The sequence below is a fragment of the Sordaria macrospora genome, chromosome 6, assembly GCF_033870435.1.
Source record: "Sordaria macrospora chromosome 6, complete sequence".
NCBI lineage: Eukaryota > Fungi > Ascomycota > Sordariomycetes > Sordariales > Sordariaceae > Sordaria > Sordaria macrospora.
In genome coordinates, this window is record NC_089376.1 from 816,655 (window position 1) to 832,951 (window position 16,297).

Consider the following 16,297-nt stretch of genomic DNA (forward strand, 5'->3'; position numbering starts at 1 on the left):
AACAGCTGTGGAGAAACCTGTTTGGTTGTTTGTGTAGGACTGGTGGGTTGCGGTTGGACCGGCACCTGAACGACCAGAACGGCGTAGCTTCATGAATGGCACGAAGGCTCAGTGCTACGATCCCCGCTCCCTCTGCAAATGCAACCGGAAAAAGGCAGGCGAGCAGTGTGAAGAACTTAAAGACAATGAAGTCCCTCAAACGCCGAGGTTGCCATAGAGGTTGAGAGCACGGAGTTGCAGATGACAACAGCATGTGAAAGGATTGCAACATCGGAGGTTTGGGGCTTTGTGCGGGTTGCACTACTCTGGCGAGTCTCTATCAGGTTAACATCAGGTCAACGCGCCGTAGCCAAACCTTACTCAAACGTTATTTGTCTCACCAGGAAGCTACAAAGGTCACACACATTGAACGCGGTAATCTGGAAAGGGAATGATGTCTTAACGGACAAAGCTCCCAACGAGGCTCTAGCTCAAGACTCAAGGAAAGAGAAAGGGGTTGCAACTCCAATGCAGCTGGAAGGGCCCAACCACCAGCGGAAAACGCAGGCGCCGAAATCGGACATTGTTATGCGAGCTTCAGAAGCTACTACCTCGTCGACCTGCCACTTTTCGTCGGGCGTCTTTCGCCACCTCAGCTCTCGTCATGATGAGGTATCAAGCCGTCCTCGTCCCTGCTCCCCAAGTCCCATCGCCCGTTCCTGCTTGAGATGCGTCATGACCTCCTTTGTTCAGTAACCTCTGCACCCATCTAGTGAGAATGCTTCATGGAACCCTGCTCTATGCAGAGGAGTTCTGAATAGGTTGATGGGTGGAAGAGGTCTGTCTAGAAGGAGTGTCTCTGTGATCTTGGTCTAAAGGGCGATTAGATGGCATGTGGATGAAGTTTCGTATGGCGGAAGCACTGTTACCTTCCATCCTCTGGTGTCCTGGATACGTAACCACATTTTGTCTAGCGTGGCATCGTAACTGGGAACTGGTGAATCGAGTCGAACAACAAATTTCAGCCGGAGACATCACCACTATGGTAGGTGGTTGAGAAAGTCCCACCACTGCACCACAACCCCCAAGTACAACCGACATGTTTGAATGGTCTTTTCCGTCGCAGATAACCATTGTTGAAATCCAGGCACGGGCTGAAACCAACATTCTTGATTTGCTTTTCTACTGCAGACAATCCTTTCAACAATCGCACCAAATCACCACGGGCGCACGGAAAAAAACCACAAAAAAAAACGATTTTCATTTGGTTTCATCAGCTGCCACACCTAGACGCCTGATAAGCGTCATCGCGCTTCTCGTGTCTTCATCAACGAACCACCATCACCATCCATACGACCTGCCACGACCTGCTCCCTAGGTATTTCCCGCCGAACGGAAGCCTCAAGCATTGTGCGCCGTCCGATGCCACATCCTATCAAGTCCGGGGTTATTCCATTCAACCACTGCGCCTGGCCCACGTTTTCTGTACAACGGAAGTTCACATTGCACGTCGGCCTCAAGGCTTCCAAATCCGGAGAAGAACGAGTTCAAGCCCTTGTTTCGAAGCCGAAACCCGACAATTATGCCGCTACCGCTCCTAGCCGTATTCTGTTTCGCAGGAATCTCCAAGCCCTTCTTTCTACATGGTGTCCACTCGACCCCTAAAGTGAACTATGGTGCAACCCCGGATCCAACTTTCGTCGCCGGGGAAGGGGAGGGAAGTTTGCTGCCCCCCAGAACACTACTTAACCAGAACTTCCGCTCAACTTCCCAGAACATGACTTTGCTTACTCGACATCTCTTAGCCAGCATTTTCTCCGGCATGAACTGTAAATATGTTGGTCCACGAGAAAGATCTATCGGCAAAGGAAAGATTCATCTTCAAAAGAGGGGCGACTAAGTAATGTATCGACAGTCTCCCGGCAGAGAAATGTCAATGTAAATTAAGCAGAAGCACTAAAGAAAGCTCAAACAGTATCCGGTCCTCGCCGCCCTAGCACAATATCCTTAGATCCTACCTCCACCGTCGCTTTTAGAAGCCAGGCATTCGGCTCATTCAGGTCGGCCTTTCTCCACATGTTATGTCCGGCACAGCAGCGCTGCGTCCTCGTCTCAGTTCTCAAAGGTCCAGTCCGGCTCCTCGTCTTCGTCGCCATCAAAGTCCATGTCGGCATCTTCTTCTTCGCCCATTTTGGCCAGCTCATTCTGCAGCAGTTCCATGAGCTTTTCCTTTGTGTTTTCGAGGACTTGTTTGACGATCTGAGTTCAATCCGAAAATTCCATAATTAGCGTGGTTCTCTCATGATGGGCTTGACGAGAGCCCGACAGGAATCATTTCCAGTCAGTTAAAACTTTCCGTGCACTTACCTTGTCTCTGAGGTGATCTTTTGCTACCAAGTAATCGCAGCAATGAGGAAGAGAAAACTTATCCAAGGCATTGGCCATGGGCACGGAGAGCTCACAGCCGGGATGGGCCGGGTCAGGAGGCGGAACAATGCTTGTTCCATCCGGTCCCAAAATGATTCTCGTAGGTCCTTTAGTTCCCGGGACAACCGTCAGTTCCGTGCCTCCTGTGGTTGTGGTGTCTGCGATAGCTGGAATCGAAGCCTGGTTGACATTAGGAAAATGCTGGGTTGGCACTTGAGCACCAACAGTGCCAGTAGCCGTGGCAGAAGCAGTTCCAGCAACAGAGAGTTTCTCCGTGTCCTCCAAAGAGAGCCTGGCGCACAACTGTTGCATAGCGGCATCTTCAGATTGCTGCTGCGCACGCAAGTGAGCCAGATTGGCATGGTTAGGATTAACGTATACCATATGTCGGTATTGGGCTTGAGGTCCATGGCCGGCATGGATTTGGTGGGCATGAGCCTGGGGCAGGCCTCTGTTTCTTCCATGGGCATCATAGACCGCTCCTGTGTTAGGAGGTGTCATGGGAGGCATGACCATGTACGGCGCGTACTGGGCCCAATTATGCTGCTGGGGGTGGTGAACCATTCCGAAGTGTCCGGCCATGTGCTGCTGCTGGGCCGAGACGACGTACGCCGGTTGGGTACCGGAAGCGGGCATCCATCCGTTCGGGATCATGTGGGCTACCGGCATTGACGCCACTTTTTGAGGGACCGGAGCAGTGTTGATGGGCCACTTGAAGTCTGCCGGCCATTGACCGGCGCCGCGGTCCCTTGAGTTCGGGGCAGTGTGCTGGTTGGGGGAAGACATGGTACTTGGTAGGTGTGTTCGATATCATTAACACAAGCGTGGCGTTGAGAGTTATCCAAGTGGTTCGGTTATTCGGGAGGTGGTTTCTCCAAGTATGATGGAGCTCCAATTGGCGAGTAAAAACCTAAGTGGAAGAAAACTGACAACTGCAAAGCCGCTTCTCGACGGATATGATTGGCCTGTCAAGGCGAAGATTGAAGGATGCGTTGGAGTATTGGAAAAAGAGGTCGTGATGTTTGGGTATGCCCTCAACCTTTATCCTTTGAAAGCGAACAAAGGGTAGAAGAGGAAAGAGATCTCGGTGAGGACGAGTTTTCGGTGCTGGTAAGATACTTGGCAGCGTACTTGGGACTTCCAAGTTTGCAAGATCATCTTGAGAAGTTCAAGTACCTGAAACCTAACACTTCGGACCCGATGCCCTTGACGTCGCTAATCTCAAACAGACAGCATTTGCTGCGCAAGAATACAGACATGCATGACGAGAATAACGCAGATAACCATTAGGTGCGACAATCTGGTGTGCATGGGCAAGCTTTCGAGAATACTACTGGCGTCACGCCGGCAACGCCTTTCAGTAGGAACGAAAGTTCTTTACTTGGAATGGCTCTCACTTGATCATCATGTTACGGTCATAATTTGGCATCAAGTTTAAAGCCTGAACCAATCGCATCATTCATTCGGTCACCATCACTGTTTCGATACAACCAGGACCGAACCGGCAATTACTCCAAATTCTTAGGCTCTTTGGGCGATGAAGACCGGGTGTTGAATGACGGGAAAAACTCTAGTCAACCCGGGAAAAAGAGAACACAAAATGATTGGCTCGACGCCTAATGGAATGCGAATTCCCTAGCGGCGGAGAGATTGGGGGATCAGCTGAGAGCAGCTTGATGGCATCAAGCCTACTATCAGCGTACCGGGCCGTCATTTGGTCACTCGAGGCTACTCATGGTGCAGTTCTGACACAGCATGGGAAGATATCGTTTGCTTTGTGGGTTGAGGCTCCGAGCCGGGCTTGGAGTCAAAAAAAACTAGGGTCAAAACCCAATCCCTGTTCCTGACCATCGACCAAGGGACCGGGGGTGCTGACCGAGGCCCCCATCCAGGCTTAAAGTCAGTCTCAACGCCCCGGCTCTTGGCGGTAACAACGGCGATGTGCTTGGCTTGAAGCCTGCTTAAGTCCTGCTTCATGGAAGGCTTGAAGCCTACATGCATATTGGCATTAAGCCAACGATCCCAGGACGACTTTCGTGGCGAATTAATTGGGTGGAAAGGTCGTACATCTCGCGGGATTGGTAGCCTTGTAATTCGCTGGGCTTCGAGCCTGGCATGCCGCCGGATGGTTGGTTTCACAATCGATTCGCTTCTTCTTGACGGGTAATTGGTGCTGACGTACTTATAGCAATGATTATGGACCAATCCCTACCTCCAAGCAATTTGCCCGGCGTACTAGAACGGTTTCTGAGCAAAGAGACTTTTTCCATGGCATCGATCCACGCTCTCATCCGCCATACACTATCTATCGCTTAACCCACTCGGCTCACTGCTCGTTCGTCGAACTTCATGATAAGCTCGATAGAAGCGACTATAATGGGCAACTCTCTGACAGCTTGACGATTTCGGACCTTCGCGATGCTTCCTTATAACAGCTGTCACCAATCATTCAATCAGCCATCATTCGCTTCCCACGCTCGGCTTATCTATCCGGAGAGATGCCAGACTCCATTAGCGCTTGCAGCCAGGTCTGAGCTACGGCTAAATTGGGTTTACCGACTTATGCGTTGGATGCTTGATCGTTATGGTTACAACCGAGGACAAACACACGCACATGTCGAAGGTTAAGTAGGCAGTGTGTCACCTTGAGGCTCTACCGTGCATGTCCTGAACGACTTGCAGCTTTTGGCCTTTAAGCTTGCAGGGCAGGTCGGGCAATAGGGCAAGGATGTTGAGAAGCACAGCTGCTTCTCACACCGAGAATGGCATCAGTCCAGGTGACCTCCATATATGAAGAACTGCCTGGCCCCCATCTTCGCAGTCATACCTGTAGTACCAGACATAGAACTGATCACGTGTAATAACACGCCATATCTATCTTTCATACTTGCTGCTCACAACTCGGATAACTTGACTGTCCGATCTAAGGGGCGAAATGACCGGCTCAGGTTATACCTACAACAGCGATCGCTTGCCTGAAGATGAAGGCCACATCTATCGTTCACCGGCGTCATCGCCGCCTCCTCCATACAATCTGGTAATCCGCCGAGCTTCAGCTTCCCATCCTCAGGGCCCAAACTCTACTATCTTGACTGCATTCCGAGCGCATCAAAATGGGACTCAAACCCAGGATTACGCCCACGTCACCTCCGTCTCTCCTGATTCCGCTTACGCAGCGGTCCTGGCATCTGAGATGGCCGGCGTAGAGGGCCCAGTCTACCACCATCTTGTTCAGGTGCCGTATCCAGAGACAGGACACCCTCCAGGTTCGCTTCCAGGCTCTCTTCCAGGCTCTTCTCCGGTTCTGCCAGGTTTCCCACCACCACCATTATCACCACGATCACCGGACCAAACCCATCTCGTGCCTCAACCATTACCAACTCACACTGGCACAGATCCAGGCTATGTCTCATCATCTATTCAACCAAACTCTCCTGGTCCAACTCAGCAACCCACTACTGCGGCCATTGCCCCTGCCTCTATCCTTACCCCTAAAGCTACGGATACAGCTATGGATACGGACTGCACCGAGCCGTCGTGGACTCCAGATCAAGATCGATACATCTTGAGGCTTCGCAAAAGGGACCAAAAATCTCACCAAGAAATCTCCAGGGAGTTGGAGGGCGTGTTCCAAGCCAAACGAGATGCAAGCGCGGTCAAAGAACGATTGGCGTGGTTAAGGGCATGGAGAAAGGTGGTGTGGAAGGATGAGGAGGTGAGTTGAGAGTTCACAGTTCTAGAAACCTTCAGTCCTCTCTCTTCACTCGGAATGAGTACCATAGAGACACAAAGCACGTGGAAGCTTTGATCATTACCTAAGTACGCTAACAATCCCACTCGCTCACAGCAACTCGACGCACTACTTCAACAACAGCTGAGTGCTTTGAGTCCCAGCCCAGCAGACCACGCACAACTTGCCAGCACTAGAGATGCAGTGCAACTTCAGCTGCGTGAGATGATCAGACAAGGAAATTTGGTGAGTGATATAGAGCAGGGGGTGTTGAACTGGCAGGGGGAGATGAATCCGCAGGAACAAAGGGATCGAGGTCGAGAACAGGAGAGGGTAGATGAAGACGAGATTGCTGTTGTGGATGGTCATGAGGCTACCTCTACCGCTGGTAATCAGGCCGAGGACTTCGAGATGGTGAGTTTGAACGATTGAACTTTGAACACGGGTGGCGGTGTTTGTGTGCGGTACCGCATAAATTCGGGACTCTGGGTTTTAGAACCCCTGGGAATTCTCTTCCTAAACTCTGCGTTAGGTGCCTTGGGGTTTGGGTTTGGCAAGTGTACTCACAGGGTTTCTCAATGCGGTGTCCTGATTTTGCTTTGATCTCCCCTCTTGGGACCGATGTCACTTGCTCTTTTCTGTTCTTGGGTAATTTCGTGTTCCTGTTGAAGTCATCACCATGTGTTGGCGTCATTGGCATTAAAGTCTGCTGTATGATCCACACATCTATGGCTACCCTGTATATAAAGTCGGGCGGTCTATTGCCTTCCTTCTTGAATTCCTTGTCGTCTTTCTTTCTCTTTTCGATCAATCAATCAAGACTTTCATCACCAATTTTCTCATCTCTCATGATCATCTCCTCCGTAGGCCTGGTGCATCACTTACCTTTTTTTGTCTTTCTTCTCCTGCTTTTCTTTTCTTTCTTTGACTTCTGGTCTTCTATTCTGGCTTCCCAGGTGGTGGCAGGAATCCGTGCATTTTGGAGTATTGTTTGGTTCGTACCTTGGACACGTTGTATGGACAGGACTTGAGGGGACTTGGCAATCCTCGGTGTGTTTCTGGGTATCCGTGAGCACACGACACCAAATTGATGCATCAAGAATCAAGATAGCATACATTAAATGTAGCCTCCAATAGGAAGGCATACAAATTGTTTGCATGTGATCTGTCAGTCGCTACGCTGAATTTGAGCCCACGATGCGTTGGCAATGCGACGAAGCATAAATCAGCCAGCCGCAGAGTTAGTTCCCAAGGGGACGAGTAATCAAGAAGTACCTAACCCCATGGTGAATTGTTGGTCCTATTCCCAGATGACGGCTTAAGCGTGGGCCGGACGGAGGTGTTGACTGGGCCGAGCTTGTGAGGTCGGTGACCTTGCATCAGGCTGTCCAAATTGGTTCATGTTAGGAGTTTTGGTATGGTGGAAAAGGAGGATGAGGCTTTGGGGATGATGGTTGGTTGTTGGTGGTTGGTTGATAACGACATGAATGTGCTGGTGGTCGTCGCCGTCTTCCGATCCGTGATTGTAGGTTTGCGGGGGTTTCGCTGTTAAGGCTCGGGTGCTGTGCCTGCAAATCTGGGGATGTGTACTAACACTTATTCGTAGCCGTTACTCCGGTTGATGTGCCCCTGAGCTGTCAAATGCTGTAACCCGCGAGCCGCTGACGCCAGGGGCTGTGATGCAGCGAACGCCCTGGCCATGCTCATGTTTGCATTTGATTTGTTGCGAACCGCTTCTTTGGATCCACTTTGAACGTCCTCTGCTTAACTTGGCACTTTCTCCCGAGTCCAGACGAACTTCTGGAGAGAAAAGCCGACCCTTTTCTTATCAGACCACATCGTTTCAGCACTTCATTGTAATCAGCAACCACGGATCTTTTCCTCGCGGGGTGGACAATGGAACAGGGCTTACCGGCTCCCACGTTGTGGCGGAGTGACCAGCTGGCCGGAAGGTGGCTTGCATTTGGCATCTGGTGGCCAACTGCCTAGCAAACTCGGGCACTCTGGATCTCGATGGAGTCAAATCGGACTTTAGAGGAAGATTGGGCCGGGGGAGACCAGGAGAGTGCCAATGCTCAGCTGGATACCTGGTTTGCGGCCCTGTTGGCACGCACTGGCAGGGACATACACACCTCTGGCTGTTCTCCGAATGGGGGGTTGAAACTCAGGAAAAGGCAACCAAGATTATGTGGCGGGGGAAATCACTTAAGTCCTTGTTAGGCCGGAAGCTGCCGCGCGACTTCGGTCAGCAAACCAGAACTGGGACAAAGAAACCGACGCGGCTGATGGAAGAAAGCAACATGAACCATCAACAGGCACTGATTGCCACAGCCAACCAGCCCCGGAATTTCCGCCATCAAGCTGGTAAATAGGTCACTGCCTTGTATTAGCGTACTCCCTTCTTTCAAACAATCCTCAAATTGTCAGAACTTAACGAGGTTGACAGATTCTAAGCGAACCATCTACGCTTCCGCGCCGCCAAGAGGTACATGCTGACAAGACGTTACCACCGGCGGGACGCCTGAATTCTCCTCAATCCACCAAGTTAGTATTCCTTGCCTTACACGCGAGAGCTACCGCACTTGGGTCTGCGCTTGCCTCCGCAGTCTTGCCGGTGAGCTGGGCTGGTGGGGCTCTGGTTGCCTTACAAGCTTTCAACTCTCATTGGATCAGCCTCTTTCACCCCATGCCACGATGGCACTGACAATGGGCTTTATGCTTACAGTGCAAAGAGACAGAGTAAGGACTGTATCAGTCGGAGCTTTCTCTACCCTCTGTGGCAGGGCCGATGACGGATGGCGGTAATAGTTACTGACTGAACCCAAGGACACAGGTTGAGAGCGCACATTGAGGCGAAGCCAAACAGGAACCTCGCGACTCACTTTACAACCACAATGGAACATCACCTACCTCATCGCCTGGATTCTGGGTTTTCAGGTTTCGAGCGTATGCCGACAATGACAGGTCCGCTGCTTTTCACTCACCTACCATCAATAATGCGTGAGCTTGAGGTATCACGGTCTGCGACACTGCCTACCTAGGTAGCTTACCGCTTTCGGACCCTGTGAGACCGCGAACTGGACACGCGATATGGGGCCTCACGACATTCAAGCAGAGAACCCCAACCATGACGAATCAGAATACCTTTCGTATCCAGACACCAATCGTGTATTTTGGCTTCGAGCCGGCGCGATGCCGCTCACTGGGATCCACTTCCGAGGTACGTTCCATGACTAGTTCCAAACCATTAACAACAACGGGGAGATCAACCCATAAATGCTGGACGTCCCAATCCCCATTCGTTCTACTGTCCTTGGTCTCCTTCGCCCATTCCTTCAAACCGGAAGCACATATACCCCTTCACCTCGATGCTTCGGGCATATTGAGCCGTGGACACGACTCAACTCTTTCTCCCTAGTTATATCAGCCAAGTTTGCCTTCATTTCAAGAATTCTTTCACCTTTCATACCAGTTTGTTCAGCACGACTTTCAGGTCAAGATCACCATTTGAACTTGCCCATCTGGGTCTTCAACCACCCAGCAGTCCGAACAATCCTTCTATCTTACACCCAACTGGATCGAGCTTCATTCACTCTCAGCGGCTTCAGCCACCTTACAATCCCGTATCATTCATCGCGAGCCTTCCAACAACAGGTGTATATCAGCTACACATCGTCATAGCATTCCTTCATCCTCAAGACCAGTGAGGAACAAGTCCCTTCTGACCGAGGATTCTGCAATCCGCATCAACGGACACATCACACAAAGCCTTCCTTTATCTTCCTCGCTTCGCCCTTTCCGCAGCTTTGACTGGTTCGCGACAGACCTTGCCGGTCACAATAAGATCTCTTCCCACCTCGGCCATGGTGTCTCCAATCGCTTCCCAATACGGAGCGGCTATGTCGCCTGCTCACCCTTATATTGACGGAACTATCATCTCTATCGGGGATGACGATGATGTCGTCGCTGAAGAGCCTCAATGTCCAATTCCACCTCCAGCCTATCAAGGGCAAGCTTCACCTTTTGATCCAATGCCGAATCATATGGGCTGGAATGTGCCACAACCTGGGGGAGCAATGACCGGCGCCCAAGTATACGGCACTCCAGCCTATAAAACCCAAGGGGGACTGCCGTACATGGGTCAACATTCTGATATCCCAACCAACGGTGACCCTTACGCAGTCCAGCATATCTACCCTTCTCCTCCCATGCGCTATGGCAACTGGCCGTCGCAGACGCCCTATGGGATGGATGTAGGTGCCCCCGATGCAAGACAAGTATCTCACCCTCAGATGCAATATTTGCGTGGTGCCAACTCCCCCACGCTGCAGGCTCATCACGACGTCGTCTCACCCAGCCAATTGGCCATAGCTACCCCTGGATTCGGACACAACAATATAGGTTATCTCAACGCAACCGGCCATCCATCCGCGCCATATCGAGCAAACATCGCGAACGCTTCCTTTTCGAGTCAACATTCTAATGGGCCAGATCCCAACCCAAATAGCTGGACAAAGGACCAAGATGGCCTAGTCTACAGTCTCAAGACCAAGAGGAAGAAGGTGACGGTGAAGCAGATCGGCGCTGAACTGAAGCGGAGTTTCAAGGTTGAGAGATCAGATAACGCCATCTCCAAGAGATGGAAGATTATCAAAAGGCGTTCTAGCAGAGTTGTAAGTGGAATCTCCATCAAGATCACCCCTCGTCCCGTCCCGTCACTCCTCTTTCCCCATTATCATTCACGGCGGTACCACACACTCACTCTCTCTCTCCCGCCATTACATCCCACATCCAACCTGGCTGGCATGCATGCTAGCAACACACGCCTACCTCTACATACACTCTGAGATAGTACCTACCTACCTACCTACCTACTATTCAATTATTCAACTGCCTTACCTATGGTAGTCCGCTAGGTAGTCCCTCAACTTGGTAACTAACACCTAACTAACTAACTCCCCTTACTTTTCCACCCAAAAACACAGGAACCGAAGGACGTCGCACAGAACGTCATGACGCCCTCGCTTCAACTACTCAACGTGGAGCTTGCCAAAGTTGTCCCTGGTGGCTTTGCAAGCGCATCGGATCCCCAGCTGAGCGGGATCAAAAACGAGGCGGAGGAGTGCTTCCATAAGGGGTACACCAAGGTGGTGGAGGAGTATATGTTTAACTTGCAAAAAGGACAGGCTCAGGCTCAGGGGCAGGGACAGGGACAGGGACTTCGGGAAAGGCCCGGAGGCGGCGCAAACTTGTGAGCCGTGACGTGACGGTCGGCCGGCAGAGTTGTTATCCTACGGTTTTTCTTCTTTTTCCCTTCTTTTTCCCCTTTTCTTTTCTTTTTTAAAACTCCTTTTTTTTCTTTTTCTTTTTCTGTTGTTGACTTCTTTTCTTTTTTACTCTTCTTTTTTACTTTTCTTTTTCCTATTTACATTCATGACATGACAGGACGTGGGAGACAGGAACTGTTTTCGCTTTTTACCTACCTTACCGCAGTGAGGAAATGTTGCTGTTGCTAGGTTGGGAACAAGCAAGGCCTACCTATAAACATATAAACATTGCTGTTGTTAAGAACTACCTACCTATACAGCTTGTTATATAATACAAGAAGTCCGCCCTATTAATCTACCTACCTAATAAGGCCTGTTGAGTTGAGTTGACAAGGACTATTAAGCTCAGGGCTGAGGGGGGGAAGTCTCCGTCTGATTGGTCGGACGGGATGACCTTTGTGTAATTTGTGCAAATGCTTACTATACTATACTATAGAACAGGCAACTCCTGTTGAAGGCATAGAGAGTAATCCCAAGGCGTTGAAGCCCATTCGGCAATTACCAGTACTGTACAAGTAACAGCAAAACAGTGGTATGATATTGATAAGCACTAATTGACAACGCTAACAAATAAATACGACCATACTCACTGGAAAACTCGGGATCCCGTCCGCCCTCCCATAGATAAGCCAGTGAGGGGCAGCTTAAATATGGGAGTTGTGTTACGATCCAACCAAAGTTATGTAAGCTAGCTAGATAGATAGACCAACAGATTAGACCCGAAGGCCCGAAGGCTTTGGGTCCCCGGGTCCGTAGTATTGGAGGACCCGAAAGGTTCGGGTCCAGGGAAGAGCAGTATAAAAGAAGGCCTTCCGGCCTTCGTTTATAAGGCTTTTCAGCAAGCAATAGCTATCACAACCTACCAGTAGCTTTCGGCTACTACTCCATTACTCTATTGTTCTATCCCAGCGATAATACTCCTGTGCTTGTAACGGTTCGTCACAGGAGGCTTACCGGTGCTGCAAGCCGGGCGGTTGGATTGAACAACTTGACTGCGATGTTGAATTTTTTTGCTTTGATGGAACGATGCCTAATGAATCCGCCATGGCCCAGTGGGGTAGAATTTGGAAAGAGGTTGAGCGGAAGACCGGGCTCGACGTCAGCGTGGTTTCTTCAGGTTCGATGGACAATGGAATGAAGAACGCTGGGTTCACCAACATTACGTCCGCGGATTACTATGTCAGACTTTCCTTGTCCGTGAGCCTTTGAGACGAGCTGAAGCTGACCCCGAGATCTAGGTTCCCCTCACGTCCTGGTCTGATGACGAGAAGATGAAGCAGCTGGGTCTCTACCAGTCTGTGGCGCTGACACATGACATTGGGGGCTTCCTTGTCTATTTCATGCCCAACTACCTGGGAAGGACTCCGAAGGAAATCGCAAACTACGCCGTTACTATTCGCCGAGAGTTCAGGGAAGCTAAGATTAATTTTAACAATAGGTGGCACATGGTGAGGGCGCAAAAGCCGCTGGGTGCTTAAGGTGGATAGCCGACAGGAGGCAATGCCAAACGGTGGTGGGTGTTGTGAATGTGAATATTTCAGTGGAGGGTCGTACATGTATCGTGCCGATGCTTTTGGTTGTCAATGTGACCAGTATATTAAGTAAATAGCGATTTGGATATGAATTGTCCTCATTATTTTTATACCGTCATTTTGGAAACTGTCGTTAAAGATTATAGATCCCCTTGCAACCTATCTTCCCACCCACTCCCCGCCCCCGTCTAACGAACAATGTCTATCGCTGTTACTTCAGCCTTACCCGTAACACCTACCTACTTAGCGTATGCCCACCGAGCTCCCGGACTCGGCGTCTTCTCTCTCACATCTTGTTTTCTCTTCATCCCAATGCATATGTAGTGGCATCCACGTAACATACAATACAAACCTAGAGGTATCATACATGTTTGATACATGGAAACGCTGCGCTATGTGGTCAATAGATGAGTTAATGCGATAGTGATGATTGCTAGAAAAGTATCGTGAGTCAGACGATGACCGTCTTTTATAGACGGAGTTCGTAGCATTTGGGTAGAAAGGGATTAATGTAGGCGCAGGTGGTTGACCGTTTCAACGTGCTTTCATTTACCTAGAGGTAGGTAGAGTAAAAGGCCACTCGGGTTTCCTTAGATACCTTAGTCAGAGGGTATGGTACCACTATTGGGAAGACGCCAGGGTATCATGAAGCTGCCAATATAGTAGATATGTTTTCGATATTACGCTCTTTGGTTTCGCCGCTAAATGTGATGACTTGGAGGGACGTTGTGAGTGGAGACTAAATGCTCCGGACGTTGAAAAAAGACATACCCGAGCTGAGCCGAGGAAAACACGCCAGTAGGGAGCTTTGCGCTAACAGACACTAGCAAATCCTTTGCGATCATTAGAGTAAGAGTATTAGTGCACATTTGGGTGGAGGTGGAGGCCGGGTAAGGCTGAAGGCACATGCCCGGTCTGGGGTCAACCCTGTAAAACAAGTGTAACAGTCATCCGAGGTTTTAACTAGTATGTTGTTTTCAGATTATTTACAGAAAAGGAGATATGAAGCTTGTCCTAAGGTAGAGGTATCCAACCGCCCATCGTGGGAGATTAGGTAGGTAACCAGCCCCGGTCGGTGTTGTTGCCCAGTCGTACATTAAGCATCCAATGGCTTCTGGCCATACACCATACGGTAGATAAAGTACGGATGAAGGGTAGTGTCCTTCAACTCCTTCTGCAAATGTTTGATGTAGATGTTGATCTCCTCCGTGGTCCATCCCATTACCTTACCAAACATAAACTGAAGAACACCATCAAGGTCCTGGTTCACAGCGGCATAGAAGTACAGACCAACTTCGTTCAACTTCTTGTCCTTGGACCATGGGGAGAGAGGGATCTGCAAGTATCCTGTAGTTAGAGTTTCTGGGATAAACAGACGCTGTGGGAAGCGGAGAACTTACCTTGTAATCCTTCACTACTATGTTCACGAAACCGGCCTCCTTCATTCCGTTTTCCATCATGTCATTGCTGAGCAGTTGCTGCCCAATCTTCCTGAAAGCCTCCTCCGACACGGGGCCCCATTGGCCCAGGGCATGAACCTTAGTGTCCACGGAACCATCGTCTGAGTAAACAGTACCGCTGGAAGCATCCATATGCTCGATGTAACCGCCTGGCTTGCAGCACCGGTAAGCCTCCTTATAAAAAGCAGACCAGTCTTTGACGGTGCCGGTAAGCCACCGGAGGTGGATGAAGTCGAAGAAATTAGAGTTATAGGTCCATTCCTTATTGTAGTCGTCGATTTCAAAACGGACATTGGGGGGTACCCAACTGGGCTGGATGGGCGAGATATCAGTACCCATGACGTTGCAGTTAGGGAATTTATCGGCAAAATCGATTGCCCACAGCCCTAAATTTCGAGTTAGTATTTAAGAAACAACCACCAAGATAGTGTAGAAAGTCGGCGTACCTGTGCCTGTGCCAAGATCAATTGCATTCTCAGGATTTTTGGGAAGAGGGGCATCATAAAGCCTGCCATCCAGACAAATGGTCATCACATGATGGCTAGAGGTAGGTAATATTTGGTTAGCTACAAGAACTCGAAGTCTCGCGGACATGGGAATACCACGAAAGGGTGCTGACGCTCCCGTGAAAAAGGAGAGCTACTGCAGCTTGTACGTCCCAAATCCAGACGGTCAAAGGGAAGTCTTCGATCCTGGATGCTATGAGATTCGACGACAGGTTGACAACAATGGTAGCGCAACCTGACAGCTGTTCAGCAGCCTCATGGGGCCTTGGAGGCGGAGAGACAGATTGAGTGGCTCGGATAAAGGTATGCATGATAGGTCCTTGAGAGATCAAACCGATGGTGGGAAGCATGTTTCACTTACAAAATATCCAGCATTTCATTCTGCTTAGCGTCGTTGGGGCCCCTGCATGAAAGTTTAAAATGCTCGTTAGCGTTGGGTGTTTTCTCCCACATGCGCAGAGCTTCTCTTCATCCATACTCTTCTGGACTCTGGGCTAGAAACGACACCTCATAGACTTAATGCGGAGGTTAGACTGGGCGCTTCGAGCCCTGACGAGTAATCCCAAACAGACTTACCAATACTCTCCATCCGTTACGCTGTCGGCATGGTAAGTTCGGCCGTTCATGGTACGGTATTTGAGGATACTCGAACTAATCGAAGCAGTCGAACTCTCGATATCACTTCCAATGGTTGAATCCCTATCATTTTCCTCCTCCTCCGGAAGTCCCTATAGTGCGTAAGTAAGGTAGAAGTATGTCAGTGATCAATTCCAATTATGATTGGGCTTGTGACCGGGCGACGAGGAACGTGAGAGGGCCGTACCTGTTCCGCCCAGTGAGATCCAGGAAGAGGGCCAGTCGTTTCAGCAGCGGGAGATGCAGGACCGGGCGTGGGTGATTGGGGTGCTGGCGACTGAGCCTTTTTCGCCGGAGAACTCATGGTCGAATCTTGGATATCTTATCTTCTACCTGAAATTCAAGTTCGGGTGAAGAAGATGGAACGGCCAAGAAGTGATCTGGGTGCCAGAACCGTCCGATTTATAGAATTCTGCCAGTGCCACAATGACAGGCACCCGGTTCGGTTCATTACAGTGTTTAAATGTAACACAGTGCTTTCAAATGTCACAGCGGATATCAACTGCCCTTCACCGCTCAAAAATTGATATTAGGCTATGTGATATAACTACAGTGTCTAGCCAAAGAGGCACTGGGGAATATGTGGGAGCTGCTGGCTGACGCGGTGGCTGGACGGGATAAATCGACTGCGTACCATTGTGAATCGACTATGTGGATTGGATATAGCCAATGATAGAGTCATGTTCGCGCCTGCCAAAGT

At 50.0% G+C, this 16,297-nt stretch overlaps 4 protein-coding genes across 4 annotated transcripts; 2 read left to right on the forward strand and 2 right to left on the reverse strand.

Annotated features, from left to right (window-relative positions):
* Nucleotides 1-1,187: 1,187 nt before the first annotated feature.
* Nucleotides 1,188-3,571, reverse strand: SMAC4_05940 (uncharacterized protein). The gene is made up of 2 exons (XM_003345736.2): nucleotides 2,347-3,571; nucleotides 1,188-2,238 (listed from the first exon to the last, which is right to left on the reverse strand). Exons 1-2 carry the CDS (start codon nucleotides 3,190-3,192, stop codon nucleotides 2,092-2,094), a joined length of 993 nt encoding a protein of 330 aa, XP_003345784.1. The 5' UTR covers nucleotides 3,193-3,571; the 3' UTR covers nucleotides 1,188-2,091.
* A 1,675-nt stretch (nucleotides 3,572-5,246) lies between these two features.
* On the forward strand, nucleotides 5,247-6,971 carry SMAC4_05941 (uncharacterized protein). Its single transcript, XM_003345737.2, has 2 exons — nucleotides 5,247-6,121; nucleotides 6,254-6,971. Exons 1-2 carry the CDS (start codon nucleotides 5,342-5,344, stop codon nucleotides 6,566-6,568), a joined length of 1,095 nt encoding a protein of 364 aa, XP_003345785.1. The 5' UTR covers nucleotides 5,247-5,341; the 3' UTR covers nucleotides 6,569-6,971.
* Nucleotides 6,972-9,999: 3,028 nt separating this feature from the next.
* Nucleotides 10,000-11,748, forward strand: SMAC4_05942 (uncharacterized protein; the record flags this gene model as incomplete). Its single annotated transcript, XM_003345738.2, has 2 exons — nucleotides 10,000-10,809; nucleotides 11,122-11,748. 2 exons carry the CDS (start codon nucleotides 10,000-10,002, stop codon nucleotides 11,389-11,391), a joined length of 1,080 nt encoding a protein of 359 aa, XP_003345786.1. The 3' UTR covers nucleotides 11,392-11,748.
* Nucleotides 11,749-13,939: 2,191 nt separating this feature from the next.
* SMAC4_12936 (uncharacterized protein) lies at nucleotides 13,940-15,979 on the reverse strand. Its single transcript, XM_066091170.1, has 6 exons — nucleotides 15,785-15,979; nucleotides 15,538-15,689; nucleotides 15,323-15,364; nucleotides 14,902-14,996; nucleotides 14,396-14,841; nucleotides 13,940-14,331 (listed from the first exon to the last, which is right to left on the reverse strand). Exons 1-6 carry the CDS (start codon nucleotides 15,899-15,901, stop codon nucleotides 14,092-14,094), a joined length of 1,092 nt encoding a protein of 363 aa, XP_065947404.1. The 5' UTR covers nucleotides 15,902-15,979; the 3' UTR covers nucleotides 13,940-14,091.
* Nucleotides 15,980-16,297: the final 318 nt, after the last annotated feature.

Bases quoted from the DNA above. Each gene is read 5' to 3' on its own strand.
- SMAC4_05940 (XM_003345736.2), bottom strand. From the start codon at position 3,192: ATGTCTTCCCCCAACCAGCACACTGCCCCGAACTCAAGGGACCGCGGC. The intron at 2,239-2,346 runs GTAAGTGCACGG...GATTGAACTCAG, and splicing joins AAGATCACCTCAGAGACAAG to ATCGTCAAACAAGTCCTCGA.
- SMAC4_05941 (XM_003345737.2), top strand. From the start codon at position 5,342: ATGACCGGCTCAGGTTATACCTACAACAGCGATCGCTTGCCTGAAGAT. The intron at 6,122-6,253 runs GTGAGTTGAGAG...ACTCGCTCACAG, and splicing joins TGGTGTGGAAGGATGAGGAG to CAACTCGACGCACTACTTCA.
- SMAC4_12936 (XM_066091170.1), bottom strand. From the start codon at position 15,901: ATGAGTTCTCCGGCGAAAAAGGCTCAGTCGCCAGCACCCCAATCACCC. The intron at 15,690-15,784 runs GTACGGCCCTCT...TACGCACTATAG, and splicing joins GATCTCACTGGGCGGAACAG to GGACTTCCGGAGGAGGAGGA. The intron at 14,332-14,395 runs GTAAGTTCTCCG...GGATACTTGCAG, and splicing joins TAGTAGTGAAGGATTACAAG to ATCCCTCTCTCCCCATGGTC.